Source organism: Zootoca vivipara, chromosome 8 (assembly GCF_965207765.1).
Source record: "Zootoca vivipara chromosome 8, rZooViv2.hap1.1, whole genome shotgun sequence".
NCBI lineage: Eukaryota > Metazoa > Chordata > Lepidosauria > Squamata > Lacertidae > Zootoca > Zootoca vivipara.
Genome location: NC_142591.1, coordinates 73,415,233 through 73,431,342, shown reverse-complemented (window position 1 = coordinate 73,431,342; position 16,110 = coordinate 73,415,233). Strand labels below are relative to the sequence as shown.

The 16,110-nt window shown below is 44.6% G+C and overlaps 1 protein-coding gene across 8 annotated transcripts in view; it reads left to right on the top strand.

The window, feature by feature from the left end:
* The window catches only part of ENPP2 (ectonucleotide pyrophosphatase/phosphodiesterase 2), an 88,263-nt gene that overhangs the window by 32,886 nt on the left and 39,267 nt on the right, over positions 1–16,110 (top strand). For 4 of the 8 annotated variants that reach the window (XM_088675867.1, XM_035124965.3, XM_035124964.3 and 1 more), the window contains exons 3-8: positions 7,747–7,902; positions 10,188–10,313; positions 11,507–11,567; positions 12,583–12,680; positions 12,915–12,994; positions 15,488–15,607. In XM_088675867.1, the coding sequence (XP_088531993.1) occupies positions 7,747–7,902; positions 10,188–10,313; positions 11,507–11,567; positions 12,583–12,680; positions 12,915–12,994; positions 15,488–15,607 (641 nt within the window). The remainder of the gene's footprint in view (positions 1–7,746; positions 7,903–10,187; positions 10,314–11,506; positions 11,568–12,582; positions 12,681–12,914; positions 12,995–15,487; positions 15,608–16,110) is intronic. The other 4 variants (XM_088675869.1, XM_035124969.3, XM_035124968.3 and 1 more) reach the window with 1 other exon arrangement.

Here is a 16,110-nt window from a genome sequence, read left to right as displayed (position 1 = left end):
GTTTACTGATGGAAAGAGATTTCCTATTATCAGCTAATCATGCTGACTTCTGAACTAGCAGAGGAAATTTTGGGAGGCCAGGGTGGGGGAGAGGAAGAGGGACTGAGAAAAACAGGTGCTGCACGAAACAGATGTTCTCTAATGGTTAGGTTTTCGTTTAAAGTTGCATGGTGTTAAATTTCAAGAGGGATAAAAAAAATGGAGGCGTGTTGGGACCTCAACCGTGTTAGGATGCACGCTATACTGTATATATTTCTGAGAGCCAGTGTGGTGTAGTGGTTAGGAGTGGCAGACTCGTAATCTGGGGAACCGGGTTCGCGTCTCTGCTCCTCCACATGCAGCTGCTGGGTGACCTTGGGCTAGTCACACTTCTCTGAAGTCTCTCAGAGGGTGTCTGTTGTGGGGGAGGAAGGGAAAGGAGATTGTTAGCCGCTTTGAGACTCCTTCGGGTAGTGATAAAGCGGGATATCAAATCCAAACTCTTCTTCTCTTCTTCTTCTTCTTTGCCTTATCTGTGCTGTGACTGCAGCCATGTGAATGTTTACTTGGAAGTACGTAGGACCTGGTGTGTACAATGAGGCATATTCCCAGGTAACTGTGCATAGGATTGCATTCTACATACCCTCCAGCAAATGAAAATGGGGTATTTGTAAGCACTTCCCTAAATCTCATAGAATTGCAGCGTTGGAAGGGACCCCGAGGATCATCTAGTTAGTCCAACCCCATGCAATGCAGGAATATGTAGCTTCCCTATACTGGGATCGAATCTGCACTATCTTGATCATTGCCCTCCCCTATTACATATTGCTACCGGCTCGTTGCTGGATGTTGAGTACTCTGTGCTTCCAGTAGCCTGTCCACACTGATTCAAAAGGGAGAATCAATGGGAGATGGCTTCTAGCATGGCAATCAAATGGAATATCAATGGTTAAAAGCAGCGTACTGCTGAATATCGTTTTTTACTAGGGGAAACATGAGGCAGGGAGGGCTGTTGCCTTAAGGACCGGTCAGACCAAGGACCTATCAAACTTGTTATCTTGTTTCTAATGATGCCATCCCCTTTTGTCTGACCCTAGCAGCTGGTATTTGGAGGTACATGGAAGCTTATGCTTATCAGCTTCCGAGAGGCTTTCCTCCTTGTTTCCTCCTTGTTCTGCAAAGTAGATTTCAGACCTTTATGCCCACATGGTTCAGAGCATGAGACTCTTTATCTCAGGGTTGTGGGTTTGAGTCTCACATTGGGCAAAAAAAACCCTGCATTGCAGGGGAGTTGAGCTAGATGACCCTTGCGGTCCCTTCCAATTCTACATTTCTAAGGTTCTAAGATTACATATATATTCTGCCCTTCCTTCAAGGAGCCCAAGGTGACATTCGTGGTTCTCCTCCCCATTTTATCCTTGCAGCAATCCTGTGAGATGTCCAATGGGCTGAGAGATAAGCTTCATAACTGAATGGGGATTTAAATTCTGGTCTCTTGGGGGGTGAGACCAGCTCTCAACACACAGTATCTCATTCTAGTCCCATGTTTCCATCCTTTCAGATCTGCAGTTCTCATGTTCTTAAGCAGTGTTTTTCAGAACAGTTGACTCCATACTGCTGTCACTTTTCTGCAACACTGCTTTAACTTTTGAGTATATGACCTGAAAGTGACTTTAAAGTTTCAGAGAATTCACTGTTATTTAGAGTGGCGAGTGTTAATAACTAGAGAAGTTGAAGTAAAATAAAAAAATTCCTTCAGTAGCACCTTAAAGACCAACTAAGTTTTTATTTTGGTATGAGCTTTCGTGTGCATGCACACTTCTTCAGATACAGTTGAGAAGTTACAGTAGATACAGATACAGTAGAGAAGTTGAAGATGGCTTGTTTCATCCATGAAAATCTTTGTGGCGGAACTTCTGGCTGTCAACTACCAATGTGATTCAAATGTCTATAGTGTCCTTAGATCTCAAATGTTTCCTTGTTCCTTGTGTCCTTAGATCTCAAATGTTTCCTTGTGGACCTTTCCAGTGGGCACAAACATGCCCTCGTTTCGGCTGCAGCATCCTCTTTTGTTTTTTAAACTTCCCCAAGCCTGCTTGCATTTGAGAAACGGAAACTGCAGCCAAGTTGCTGTTTATATTGCAGTGGTGTGTAAGTGTAGGTTTGTGCGCTGTCCTTGCCAGAGTTGTTTCTAACGTATCAAAGTAATGGAAGCAGGATGTAGAAAACCCGAGATCAGAAAGCCTTGTGTTCCAGCGTCATAAATGGGAGAACTGAACGATGGTCTGTGAAAAGGAGGGCGTGCTGTTCTGCTGGATGACTTGCGTCTAACTGGTAACAAATGCTCTGATCAAAGGAGCCTTCTTCAGGCTCTGATAAGCACATATGATTCCTATTATTAGTAATGGAAGTTGCAGATGGAGCAGAGCTTCTTATAAATGGCAAGCTGGACGTTTGTGGCAAGAGGCCTCTTGCACCTCTGCATAGTTGGCTTGTGCATTTAAGTGCTTAACATCCCTTTTGACCAAATTCTGCTGTCTGATCCATCTGTTTTCTAAGCTAACATGGAAAATGTTTTCTCCAGCTGTTGCAGAAGAGAGCCTGCACCGTCCTTGCAGGTGCTGGATACAGTGCTTGCAACCCCCCCCCCAAAAAAAACCCCCAACACCCAAGCATATGGCCAGAGTTATTAAAACAGCCCAGCTGACATAGGAAAGTTACTGCTTTCTGGATGCTAACCACCTTTCGTAAAGGGGCTTTTAAATAGTACCCCCGGCTGCATTTTGCTACTCCCTTTGCTAACGAAGTCTGAGCTGTGTGATATGTGTGCTGAAAGGTTGTAGAGCTCAACTAGGGCAGTTTTTGGCATGGCTTGCAATATACCTTGAGCAGTTTTGTTGACTTGCACATGTTGTGGGTGAGATTTTCAAGTTTCTGGTTTGTCTGTTACATTTGCTGGCAAAGGACAATGTGACAGAACAGAGTTTTTGACTCTCTCCCGTTAAAGTCACTGATTTGCGTGTTCAGACCCAGAGACCTCACCTTTGAATCATAGCTGTCAAGTTCTCCCCTTTTTAAAGGGAAATCCCCTTATGCTGAATAGGCTTCCTCGCGAGAAAAGGGAAAACTTGACAGCTATGTTAAATAAAAACACATTTGACTCAAATTTTTGTTTGGTTTTTGGCAGAATTTAGGCCACAACTTTATTGATTACAGCAAGTGAGTGGTTGCATAGGCTCTGGTTCGACTAGCTCCCTGCACCTTTGCAGGCAGCGCTGACCCAGAGCTCTATCGTAGGTCAGCCAAGGGTGAACACCTGAGGTAGGTAGAAAGCCTGGGTACAGGCTATGTCCACTCCCCAGATGCTCCCCTGGACTCAAGCACAGGCACAACCCCCTCTTGGGGGTTGACCAAACCAAGTTGAGTCCCCGGATTCCTTTAACAAAATACCCTTCACATAGGGATGGTGAGAACGTTCTCCCATCCCTATCACCTGAACCACAGCCTATCCACAACCTTACAAGTTGTGAAGATTTGCTACGCGGAAGGCGAAACCCAAATGGCACCAGCCAATCAGCCAAGTCATGCCCCTGTCCCAACGACAGACGACAGACGGCGGCATAGCAAGGTCAGTCGCAAAATGCCGTAAATATAGGGAGAGGTGGGTGGGTGTTCTGATGCACGTGCCAAAAGAGGAAGCTCTGGGTCACGTGCATAGGTATTTATAGGTCCCTTGATCTGTTGAGACAGCACCCCGTTGGCCAGATTAAACCCAGCAACGAGGGACCTACCAGTTGTGTGTTGTGGCTGTCCAATATACCCACCCACAACACAAGGGTCAGTCTCCAGGTCTGAGGGAGGACACACTTTAGATATAGGCATTGTATTGGCTTGTTAAACCTACATTTTCATGGCCACCAGATGAGTGGTTTTATTGTGGTTAGCACCTTGAAACATATTATTAAGTACTGGGAAGTTTTAAACACCAAAGTGAACCTGGATCTTTGTTTCTCTCCTGCGTGCTTTGGAGCAAAATAGTAATCTCTCCTACTTGAAAGTATGTGCCTTACGGGTGCTGCCTTATTATCAGTATGCAAATTATAGTGGTGTTTTTTTAATGCCATCCCTCATGACCTTACCTGTCTTTTTTACTGCATTTTTGCAGATAGGAAACTGCTGATCTATATGTTTGTGAAACCAGCCGTAGTTTTGCCCTTGACTTTCCCCTCTGTGGTGATACAGGAGACTGTAATGTTTAGCAGTATACGTACTGTGGATGTTTGTGCATAGCAGTTGATTTTTTTTGTGCCCTAGTCCTGTAAGGTAAACCGATATTACACAATTGTCCTAGGTGGGAGAATGAGACCAAGCAATGCTATTTAAAGCTTATGTAGCTACCGTATATAGTCAGCTCCTTGGGCCCATCTAGCCTCGTATTTTGTCTTTGCTGACTGCCTGCAGCTCTCCAAGGTCTTGGGAGCAGGCATTTCCCAGCCCTCCCCTTTAAACTGGAGATTGAACCAGGACCCCCTGCTCGCAGAGACTGTACTCTGCTACTTTGTCAGTAAAAAGCAAGTAAAGGTAAAGGGACCCCTGATCATTAGGTCCAGTCGTGACCGACTCTGGGGTTGTGTGCTCATCTCGCATTATTGGCCGAGGGAGCCAGCATACAGCTTCCAGGTCATGTGGCCAGCATGACAAAGCCTCTTCTGGCAAACCAGAGCAGCACATGGAAACGCCGTTTACCTTCCCGCTATAGCGGTTCCTATTTATCTACTTGCATTTTGATGTGCTTTCGAACTGCTAGGTTGGCAGGAGCTGGGACCAAGCAACGGGAGCTCACCCCGTCACAGGGATTCGAACCGCCGACCTTCTGATCAGCAAGCCCTAGGCTCAGTGGTTTAGCCCACAGCACCACCTGGGTAATAAAGCAAGTAGCTGGGTAATAAAGCAAGTAGCTGTTATTAAAATGAGTGATTCTTACTGTTTCGGCCCCTTCCCTACCATAAAACCAAGGAGGCGTTATTAAAAGGATTGATTTGTATCGTTAAACCACTTTGCATTGCCACAGATGAAACTTGCAGGAAGTGGGGCTTGGGTTTTCTCTGCCGGCAGAATATTGCCATTTAGCAGCACGGGCAGTCTAGATCTTGCAGAATCTTTTGGCTCACCCAAAGCCCGGAATCCTTGGTATAGACCAGGCATAGGCAACCTTGGCTCTCCAGACGTTTTGGAACTACAACTCCCATGATCCCTGGCCACTGGCCCTGTTAGCTAGGGATCATGGGAATTGTAGTTCCAAAACATCTGGAGAGCCAAGGAAGGTTGCCTATGCCTGGTATAGACCATTGCATGTACTAGAGAACTTGAGCTGTTAAGAACGTTTGTTATGAATTAATAGCACTTTTCTTTTACCAAGCCCATGTCTGTTGGGCTCAATTCATATGTTACCTTCATGGCTGCTGCTGCCACAAACCCTACTCCCTTATGGAAGTAGTAGGGTGGGGTTTTTTTTTGATGTTTTGATCATGGGGGCATAACCTGCATCACATGGGTGCTTTGCAGGCCAGTGGCTTCCCAACACTGGAATTGCTACATCCTTGGGAAGAACCCACAAAATCACAACATGCACACAGTATCAGTTGGCATGATAAGGCAGCTGTGGGAGAGCAGCTCTGTGGAAGGCATCCCATTGCAAAGGCAATTCCAGGATGAAATCCTAGGTCAGGCTGCCTAATGGGAGCCTGAACCCTCCGCCACCCCCATTTTTCTTCCCCCTGCCCCTGGAAATGCAACAAAAATGGGAACTTCCATTGGAAATCTGTTGCCGTACCATAATGCATAACTGGTGAACGACACTTGGGTTAAATTTAGTTCCTTTACATTTTTAAAAAAGTTCAAAAGGGGCATGAACAAAACTGAATACTTTTCCTCCCATGGTACTGCACTTTTCATGGTACCTCCACGTAGCAAACACTGGAAACCTACAGACCACAACTGCTTTTTGTCACTTGGCTTTTCAATCCTTTACCGAGTGGGTGCACAGCTGTCCGATGTGTCGGCCACACAATGTTTCTGACATGGAAAATGTTAGAAACCACTCTTTATACGTAGCTAGTTTGTGTGAGTGTCACAAGCAACAAGGCGGTCGCTTATGCGAAATGCAATAACGCTTGCTGAGTTTTGCTTCCTAAAATAAACAATTGCGCGTGGATTTCAACAGACCCCCCCCCCAAGCCAAGGGTGTTTGAGGTGTTCTAAGCTGTAAAATCAGGCTGGCTCGGTTCCAAGTGCAAAAACCTCTGCTGTTCAAGGTTTGCCAGTAAGCCAAATGAAACGGATAAATGAAACCATTGAACAAATCCTTGAAAGACAGCGAAATGGCACACCATGTCATCGTCTTGTGAAATGTCACACTGTAATTTGGCAGATGATGGAAGGGGGGGGGACTAAAAGTCAAAGGGTAACCGAAGGAATCCAGCGATGGAGCATCCCCTTCCATTTTGGTTCTGGTGCTGTTTTGTCTAATGTGTGTTAGCATCCAGATTGGGGAAGGTGATGCTAAGCTTAGCAATTCATTCCTGTGAAACTGGTAGGGTGCTTCCTAGGGAATATGTAACAAAAGCTGTTGGATTATACGCTACATAAACCTGCGGGATTCTCAAATCTTTTTAGAAAAACAAAATTTAGCCTAACGAACAACTGCAAAACTGTGCCTTTAGATCAGGCATCCCCAAACTGCGGCCCTCCAGATGTTTTGGCCTACAACTCCCATGATCCCTAGCTAAGAGGACCAGTGGTCAGGGATGGTGGGAATTGTAGTCCAAAACATCTGGAGGGCTGAAGTTTGGGGATGCCTGCTTTAGATCATGGTAGTGACACTGTTTTGGCTAGGGCTGATGAGTTGTTGTCCAAAATTTCGGGGAGGTGCATGTTATCCACCCCTGTGCAGGACAACCTGAAAGTAAAGAGCAAAGTTTCTTAGCCAGCACATGGTAGAAATAAGTTAGATCACTTTCCCTGTTCATTTTATTCATGGCAAGGCGAGAATGACTTCAGCTGAATGCTTCTGCTCTTGGTTTAACTCGACTGACTCTTTTGCTCCAGTACCCATTTTTCAATGCTTTATGCTATGACCCATTTAACATACTTCTTCCTTGTCTCCAACTCACCCATCATTGCCCATCATCTCCCTCCCTGTCCCTCACACCACCACTGAAACTTGCTACAAGCAGCCAGGGTTGGTTTTGCTGTGCTGTAAATTTGCATCCTTCCTTCCTCATGGATGGTCCATGTGACTGGCTGGCCAAGACTTCTAGAGGCCATGGGTTTGAGCCTTGATGCCTTCCAGGTCCTTGCCTGTTCTCCTGTCTACACCTACCATCTCCATGCTATGCTCGCCTTCCGTTCCTCCTGTCCTTGCAAAATAATTCTCAGGTCTTTGACAGTTTCTTTTATATCCAGTATCCGGAGTTTCCAATTACCATAAGTTGGGGGTTTCAATGCAAAACTTGGATTTTTGGTTTGGCACAAAATACATCCAGCTTTGATTCATTGCAAGTTAATCCAGGATATAAGAAAATGTGACTGGAGAACATACCAGCTCTTCGATTGTTTGACGAGACTTAAACAGTCTCTTTTCTCCTCTCTTTTATTGGGCAATGCAGTGGGCCTGTTAGCTCAGATTGGCAGTGTGTAGTTATCTTTAGCTAGCTACTGGTTGCTTGACTCATGGTGTCCTCTTTCTCTTTTTTGCCCCCAACACAGTCTTATCCGATTCCTCTTGGACCAGTCCTTCTGGATCCTGCAAAAACAGGTGCTTTGAACTTGACGAGGCAGAGCCTCCAGGTTGCCGCTGCGACAACTTGTGCAAGAGCTACTTCAGTTGTTGTGCAGACTTTGACGAACTATGTTTAAAGACAGGTAGGAGAGCTCTTGAGTGCCTGCTTTGTACAAATCGCTAATGCTGATGAGAGTTATCGTGATCTTTTCTACCTCTCCATGTGCACTGGCACGCTTTTAAGGCTTCTCAAATGCATGGTGGTGGATTCTTCTCCATAACAGTTTGGGAAATTTAACCTAAAGTTTCCTCAGAAATAGGACCCAGAGTGCTAACAGTGGGAGGTACATCTCCAGACCTTTTTATGTCTGGGAAAAGATTCCCAGCACGAAAACCAAAACACTTGACAACACACGTTTAGCATCCTGAAGGAAAGGGTTACCTACTCTCCATTACCTCCCGTCTCTAACCACAATCTTGCATCCCAGCCCATGTCTTCCGACCTGCCTTCAGTTAGGCTCCTATCCAAAGAGTCAAAAGAGCACCTGTCTGTAATCTGAGGTGGTGCAGTTCAGGTACAGTTCAGGTACAGTTTCAGCACCTCGGTGAGAGCTCAGCCATTGCTTCTGTCCACATCTCCCAGATCTGAGCATCTTTTAACACAGTGGGAAATGTAGCTTATTGAAGTCTTAGGACTCATTTTGGCTACTATTTCATAAGGGCACGATCGCTCTCCCTAGATTTCAGTGGGGGAAAGAATTAAGCATGTGTCGCCTTTAAGCCTCTCCTGTTGAAGGTCCTTGAAGTTGCTTGAATTGTGTCCTTGTTTGGCATTCAGTGCATACTGATCCACTTGACCTTGAACTCCGGTTGCAAGATTGTTTCATAATCATTTAATAACCAATCATTTAATAACCTACTTGTAGTAGGACAGTGGTGTGTGTGTGTGTGTTAAGAATTGTATGCAAGCAGAATATAAGCAATCTCTTCCATCTTTTTTTCCCTTTGTGTGTTTTCTTGGAGTTATGCCACAACATGGCTTGGATTGTACACGAACAGAGGGAAGTTCACAGAAGGAAAATTGCCCCATTTTCCTTCCCACCCGGTTCGGTTGACCGCCCCTTCAAAAAACAACAACACCACACACACCCTCTTTGGAGGAAAAGGCGGCTTCCTCCTGAACAATCAAGAATGAAGCATAGACAGGGGGGGAGAGGAGGTAAAACTGTTGAAACCTTGGAAAGGTTTGGGGCAATTCTTCTTCACTCCACCCCACATGTTGAGGAGGGAGCCTTGGCATGGACAAAATGCTAAACTACAATCCAGCATTGCAAGAACAAGTCAAAACAAGCACCATTCTTAAACAGTCACACCTCCTGTGGCATAATCACCAGGAGGAATTCAGAAGCATTCACTTCTGTTTTAGACCATCATGTAATCTTAACTATGGTTTGTGAAAACAAGCCAAATTCCAGCCTATAAAACTGGTTTGTTGTCACTAACCATAGCAGCAGGGCCAGCTTGGCCCTGCAACCGTGGGTGCCCAGGGCTGTGGGTGCCATGCAGTGTGCAAGGCCCTGGTGCAAAAATTTGTGGGTGCTCGGCCCCTTCATGGGGAATTTGGTGGGTGCTCAGGGCCCCAGGGAGCTGGCACATATAAACCATAGTTTAATCATAGATTAACCAGAGTTTAGAGTTTAGCTGAAGCTTCCCATCACTTTGTATGGATGTGAGCTAGAGAAGGGAGGGAAAGGTATGTGAGTCCATGGCTAGTCTGGCCTCATTTGTAACACTAAACTATGGTTTGATGTTTGTTGTAGCCAGATGTAGCCAGTGTACATAATACACTCAACTACTTGATAGAACTACTCAAACATGTCCTTGTGAAAGAAAAGAAGTGCAAGTATGTAATGCTTTACAGTCTTTACTCCATTTCTTCTTCTGACATAACATTTTATAGATTGGAGGAAGTGTCAATCTTCTCAATGAGCATGGCTGAGCTGGGATTGAAATAGCTCTCTCAAAGTTCTGAGTCTCTGGACACATTTATATGTACATATTTAAATTGGTTCAACCGTGAGCCCTTCTGTGGGGGTGGGTAGCATGTATCTAACAAACTGAACCCCCCAGGATTTGGGGGGATGAGGCCATGGCATTTAAGCTGGAATAAAGGCAACAGCAACGTAGTGTAGATAGCTCCTATGTCCTAGACCCTGCTACCTTTTGAGCGCAACTAAAGCATCAGTGGCTAAACTTGGACCCTCCAGACATTGTTGGACTACAGCCACTCCAGGTTTAAAATGAAAACATCCAATAAGGTGAAAATTGCGGTGAAATTGTTTTGCCCCAAAGGTGTGGGGCACATGTGCATAGTTGTCTTTAAGAAACCACTGTCTTCATGTTTTTTTTGTTTTTGTGATAATGTTAGCTGGAGGCTGGGAATGTACGAAAGAGCGTTGCGGAGAGACGAGGAATGAAGATAATGCCTGTCACTGTTCTGAAGATTGCTTATCCAGAGGGGACTGTTGTACTAACTACCAAGTTGTTTGTAAAGGTACTTGTTTTTGTTCGTCTATCTGCAAAAGAAACCCCAGCATTCCGGATCATACTCCTCCTAAGGATGTTTTGGAAGGGAGATGTGAGTCACCTAGTCCAAGCTGACTGGTGCTTCATTCGTTCTGCGATGCTTCCCCTAAGTTAGCGCACTGCTATCTGGAGAGGCTATAGTGCAGCAAAAGTGGGAGAAAACTTCTGGGGCATTCTTGTTGTTACTAGTTATGGGTTCTCAGCAGGAAGTTACAGAACATGCACCAATTGGAAATGAAGCAATAAGACCACCCCAAAACATTTGCGGGCACAAATAATATTGAGAGTAGTTTTTTAAAAAGCCCAAATAAAAACATCACTTTGTAGATGTGTGCCCATGTAGAAACTAGTTGACAAGTCCTTATTTCTTTTCATGAGACGGTTCAGATATTTTGTACTTGGTGACAGAATAACAACAACAACAGTGATAGTCATGCTGTTCTATAGGTGAAATAGGATCTCCCAAGTGGCCTCCCTGTGAACATCCAATAGCAAAAGGTTTATATGACTTGATGATCTGTTTGTTGAGCATCCACCCTGCTTTGTTTGCGGGGAAGTTTCCCCACCACTTCCCATCTTGCAAAAAAAACCCCACAAACCACTTTATTTTTATTGCTCCAAATACACTTTAATTGCACAACCTGAATTTGCTGGGGTGTGATTGAATCTCATCTGAAAATAGCAACAGAGGGGCACTGTTTATATATGTTTCCAGTCATACTAGTCAGGCAGAGTATATTGTTGTTAAAGATACTGATGAAATTTTAACTGTTAAAAAAAGGGTTTGTGAAACGGTGAAATAATTCTTTTCAGGAATTTGTCACCATGAGGTTAGGTCTCCAAATCTGCAGTGAGCACACAGTGGAAAGAAGCGTTGAGTTAAAACACACACACAGTTTGGCAAACCTGCACCCTACACATCTGTATACAATAAAAGATTCTAAGATTGGCTATGGTCATTCAAGGATTCAAGAAGACAAACATGGCAGTGCAGCTGCAATCCGATGTGCTCTTTACTCGAGAACAAGCCCTGGTGATTAGTAAGAGTGACTCCTTCAGAAACATATAGGATCCGGTGGCATGCCGTCACCTTTGTTGTAAATGGAGCTTGCAACTGTATAGGTCGTGTACAAAATGGTTTTTATTATCATCCCTCTTTAGGAGAGACTCACTGGGTTGCGGATGAGTGTGAGGATACACGGACACCAGAATGCCCAGCAAAGTAAGTGCTTTGTTTTATGTGCTTATTTTTATCATGTGTAGGAGATCTATTAAGTGTCAACTGCCACTGGTGGTCAGATCAACAAAGTGGTTCGTTTTTGTGTCCTATTGTGAAAACTCAGGTTCGCCAAGCGTGCCTTCCTCTTAGCACATTTCTCCCTTGTGTCCTGAGTTCGAGTGTCTTCAAAGCCCATGACACCTTTGCTAAAGGCTGTTCTCCCATTGGAGCGCTCGCAGGCCAGTGTTTTCCAGTTGTCGGTGTTCATACTACATTTTTAAAGATTTGCCTTGAGACAGTCTTTAAACCTCTTTTGTTGACCACCAGCATTACGCTTTCCATTTTAAAGTTCAGAATAGAGTATAGTAGTTGCTTTGGAAGATGATAATCAGGCATCCAAACAATATGACCAGTCCAGCGAAGAATCATTGCTTCGACACTGGTGATCTTGGCTTCTTCCAGTACACGGGCATTAGTTTACCTGTCTTCCCAAGTGATGTGTAAAAATGTCAAAATATCAGGTTGTATTCAACTAAGTCCTACTTGAAGTAGACCCTCTGAAATCACTGTTTTATACTGTAAAATTGCTCTGTGATCTTCAGGTGAAGGGCGGTATATAAATGTGATAAATAAAAATAATGAACCTAAGTCCTGTTTATTAACTTCAGTGGGTCGACTCTGAGTACGACCAGCAGGGAATACTACCCATAATATTATAAACTTATAACAACACCATTTCCTGATGGCAACGGGACTAAGTTTCCCTGTGGATTTTTAACGAAAGATTGTTTATCTGCATGGAAACACAAAGGTAACAAATAAATTAAAAAATACTTATTTATATAACACAAATGAGTGAAGGGCATGTGTGCCTGGGATTTTTGGCTCTGCTCAGGCATAAAGTCCTAGGTCATTTCGACACCAGGTGACGTTGTCCTGAAAACACAGAGAAGAGGCTTTCTTTCCCAATTTGTTTTGCCACATCAAGTTCATTAGTAATATGCTTTGCCTCCCACAGTTTCGTTCGCCCTCCATTGATAATCTTTTCGGTGGATGGCTTCCGTGCATCATACATGAAGAAAGGCGACAAAGTGATGCGCAACATTGAAAAACTAAGTAAGTGCATGTGCTTTATTGGGACAAAAGCCCCCTTTTTTGTCTTTGGCCCTTCCTAAACTGCAATTTTAAATGTACTTAGTAAGCCCCACGGAAAAGATATAAGCATGTACAGGATTGCACCGTTAGTGTGGCGGAATGCCATGTTTCATGATAGACTTTAATGGCATCTGCTGTATGTAAACATCACCGTACCGATCTATATTAAAACCACACCACAAACTTCATTTTCAGGGTCCTGTGGCACACATGCTCCATATATGAGGCCTGTCTACCCTACGAAAACCTTCCCTAACTTGTATACCCTGGCGACGGTAAGTTTTGCTGCTGGTTTTATGAGTATATAGGAAACTTCCTGTTTTTCTGTAGATACCAAATGAGAGGTAGTTGGTGATGAGGAAAGCCTCTGAGATATGTTGTTGTCCTGCTTTGATGCGGGGAAGGGAATGGTCACCGAGCCTAAGGGCAAATTTACATATACCTGTGGCATGTGAAAAAGACCATGGTAGGGGCTCAAATAACATGAACGATTATGCGTCCAGGAAGACTCAGGTGAGAAGCTGGTATTTAACCCCTTGAGCTTTGTGAGAGTATAATAATAATTATAATAATAATAATAATTTATTATTTATACCCCGCCCATCTGGCTGGGTTTCCCCAGCCACTCTGGGCGGCTTACAACAGAAAAATGAAATAAAATAATCTATTAAACATTAAAAGCCTCCCTAAATAGGGCTGCCTTCAGATGTCTTCTAAAAATCTGGTAGCTGTTTTTCTCTTTGACATCTGATGGGAGGGCGTTCCACAGGGCAGGCGCCACCACCGAGAAGGCCCTCTGCCTGGTTCCCTGCAACTTGGCTTCTCGCAACGAGGGAACCACCAGAAGGCCCTCGGTGCTGGACCTCAGTGTCCAGGCAGAACGATGGGGGTAGAGATGCTCCTTCAGGTATACTGGACCGAGGCCATTTAGGGCTTTAAAGGTCAGCACCAACACTTTGAACTGTGCTCGGAAACGTACTGTGCTCGGAAACGTATAAAAAACTTTTGAACTGAGGTATCCTTCCCTCTAGCAGGCATTTGACCATCTGTATTTGCTATCAGTTTAGAAGTGAATTTGGTTCATGCCCTTCTACATACTTGGACTCATTGGTACCCGCCGTAGGTGTTGCTAAATTTAAAAAGAGAAATCACACACACACACACACAGAGAGAGAGAGAGAGAGAGAGAGACAGACAGACAGACAGACAGACAGTGAAAAACCAATACCCCAGCTCTCTGTCAACTTCCAGGATCTATTCGATTTCAGTCCTTTGGATCACTGAGAGTAAAGAGATTAGAGTAATTAATCTTATTGTCTGGAGAAGGAACTTCAGGAATCACCTTGGACTCCAGACCAAAACTCCAGTCTTTGCTCCATTTTGGGGGATTGGGGCAAGGCCAGGCTACTTCTCAAGCACAGCTATGCTCAAATGTTGAATAGAGTTTGCTATGAGCAGCAGGCTGTTTTCCATACTGGGGGAAAGGGGGTGTAAATGGGTTCTACAGGAACTGGGGTCTGGAAAATTGTGAGTCTAGAAATGGATGTCTACGGATGAGGACAGTTGAGCCATGGAGTGTTAAAGGTGCCCATTTCTTTTAAAGGGGAGCAATGAAATTGGGGGAGCATAATACAGTCGCACCTTGTTTTGCGGCCAGGATCCGTTCTGGAGCCCTGGTCGCTAGCCGAAAAGGATGCAGAGCAAAGCACTGTGTCTGCGCACGTGCACAGAGCGGTTTGCACTTCTGTGCATGCGCAAAGCGCTATTGGCAAACCCGGAAGTAACCTGTTCCAGTACTTCTGGGTTTGCCACGGACGTTCGCCGTAATGGACGCTAGACAAGGCGCACATTCGCGAGGTATTACTGTAGTTCAGGCACCCCCAAACTGCGGCCCTCCAGATGTTTTGGTCTACAACTCCCATGATCCCTAGCTAACAGGACCAGTGGTCGGGGAAGATGGGAATTGTAGTCCAAAACACCTGGAGGGCCAAAGTTTGGGGATGCCTGCTGTAGTTAATAGTATTCTGGAGGTAAGATTATGGCTGTGGAGGAGGCATGCCATGAGGTTAAACTTGCCCCTAAAGCATTCTTGTTCAGGATTCGCAGCTCACCCCATCCCATGGGTGAAAAGGGTTGGAAGGGTCCACTGCCAGCTTCAAACAGCATTACATGACTTCCATTCTAGGCTGGTGGAAAGTCAGTTAGTGATTAGGGATACACCTGGCAATATTGCATATAACTAGATTTGGACTTCGTTAGGGCAGCAATCAAGAAACCGTTAACTGCATTATCTCTCCTGCTCTTTCTTAACTCTTGGGCCAAGATTCCTGTGTTGCTTACACTGGTGTATACCCATATAATCAGTGATGGGGAAAGCACTAGTGTTGGGAAAACCCAACAGAAAAGAGCTTTTAATTTCTCTGCCTTGCTTGAGAGGCAAGGCCCTCTTGGCGTGCCAGCTCTAGAAGGCTAGGAATGCTTGCACTGGGCTATTCGAGTTTACACATTTTTGCATAAATGGGTCACCCCCCAGAACGTAACTCCCATGTAAGATGTGATTGTACTTTATTGCACAAGATTAGTCAGCAGATTAGCATAGCGAGATGGAGGCCTTAACTTGGAAGACAAGTTTTTAGCACTCCAACAAAGAAAGTCCTCCCTCACACTATGATTTCCACTGAAACTGCTATTCCCCCCCCCCCCCCAGTTATAAGGTCATATTGAATAGTTAATAATCTGTTTTGTTTTTCAACATTTCCAACATAAAGGGCCTCTATCCTGAATCCCATGGAATCATTGGCAATTCAATGTACGATCCTGTATTTGATGCTGCATTCAGCCTCAGAGGCCGAGAAAAATTCAATCACAGGTGGTGGGGAGGTCAGCCGGTAAGTTTACGTTTTGTTGGCCTTAGTGAAAGTGAATCAATAAAAATAATGAACATGTGTGTGTGTGTGTGTGTGTGTGTGTGTGTGTGTGTGTGTGGTATTAAATCTTTTGGCTTTTGTTATGTATTGGTTTAATTTGTGTACATGAGTTCCTCTGCTAGCCCTGTAACTACCTTTCCCGCTCCTGGGCGATTCAAATGGGTGCGGTGACAGTTGCTATTGGTTAACTTCTTAGCACAATTTGGATCCTCACTCTGATAGGTTCCCGCCAAAATCTAAATGTATCCTTTCCCCAACCCCTGCTCCTGAGAGTATAAAAGGAGCTCACCCTTTCCCTCCAGTCAGTCAAGATTCCTACTGCAATAAAGAAGACTGTTCTTGTTATACTTGACTCCTAGCAGTTCCTTGCTAGTATGCTGAATCACTATTCTGAGCTGACTTCACGAAGAGCTGAAATCACACTCACGACATAACAGCTTTTATGCTGGCATGATTGGGGACAG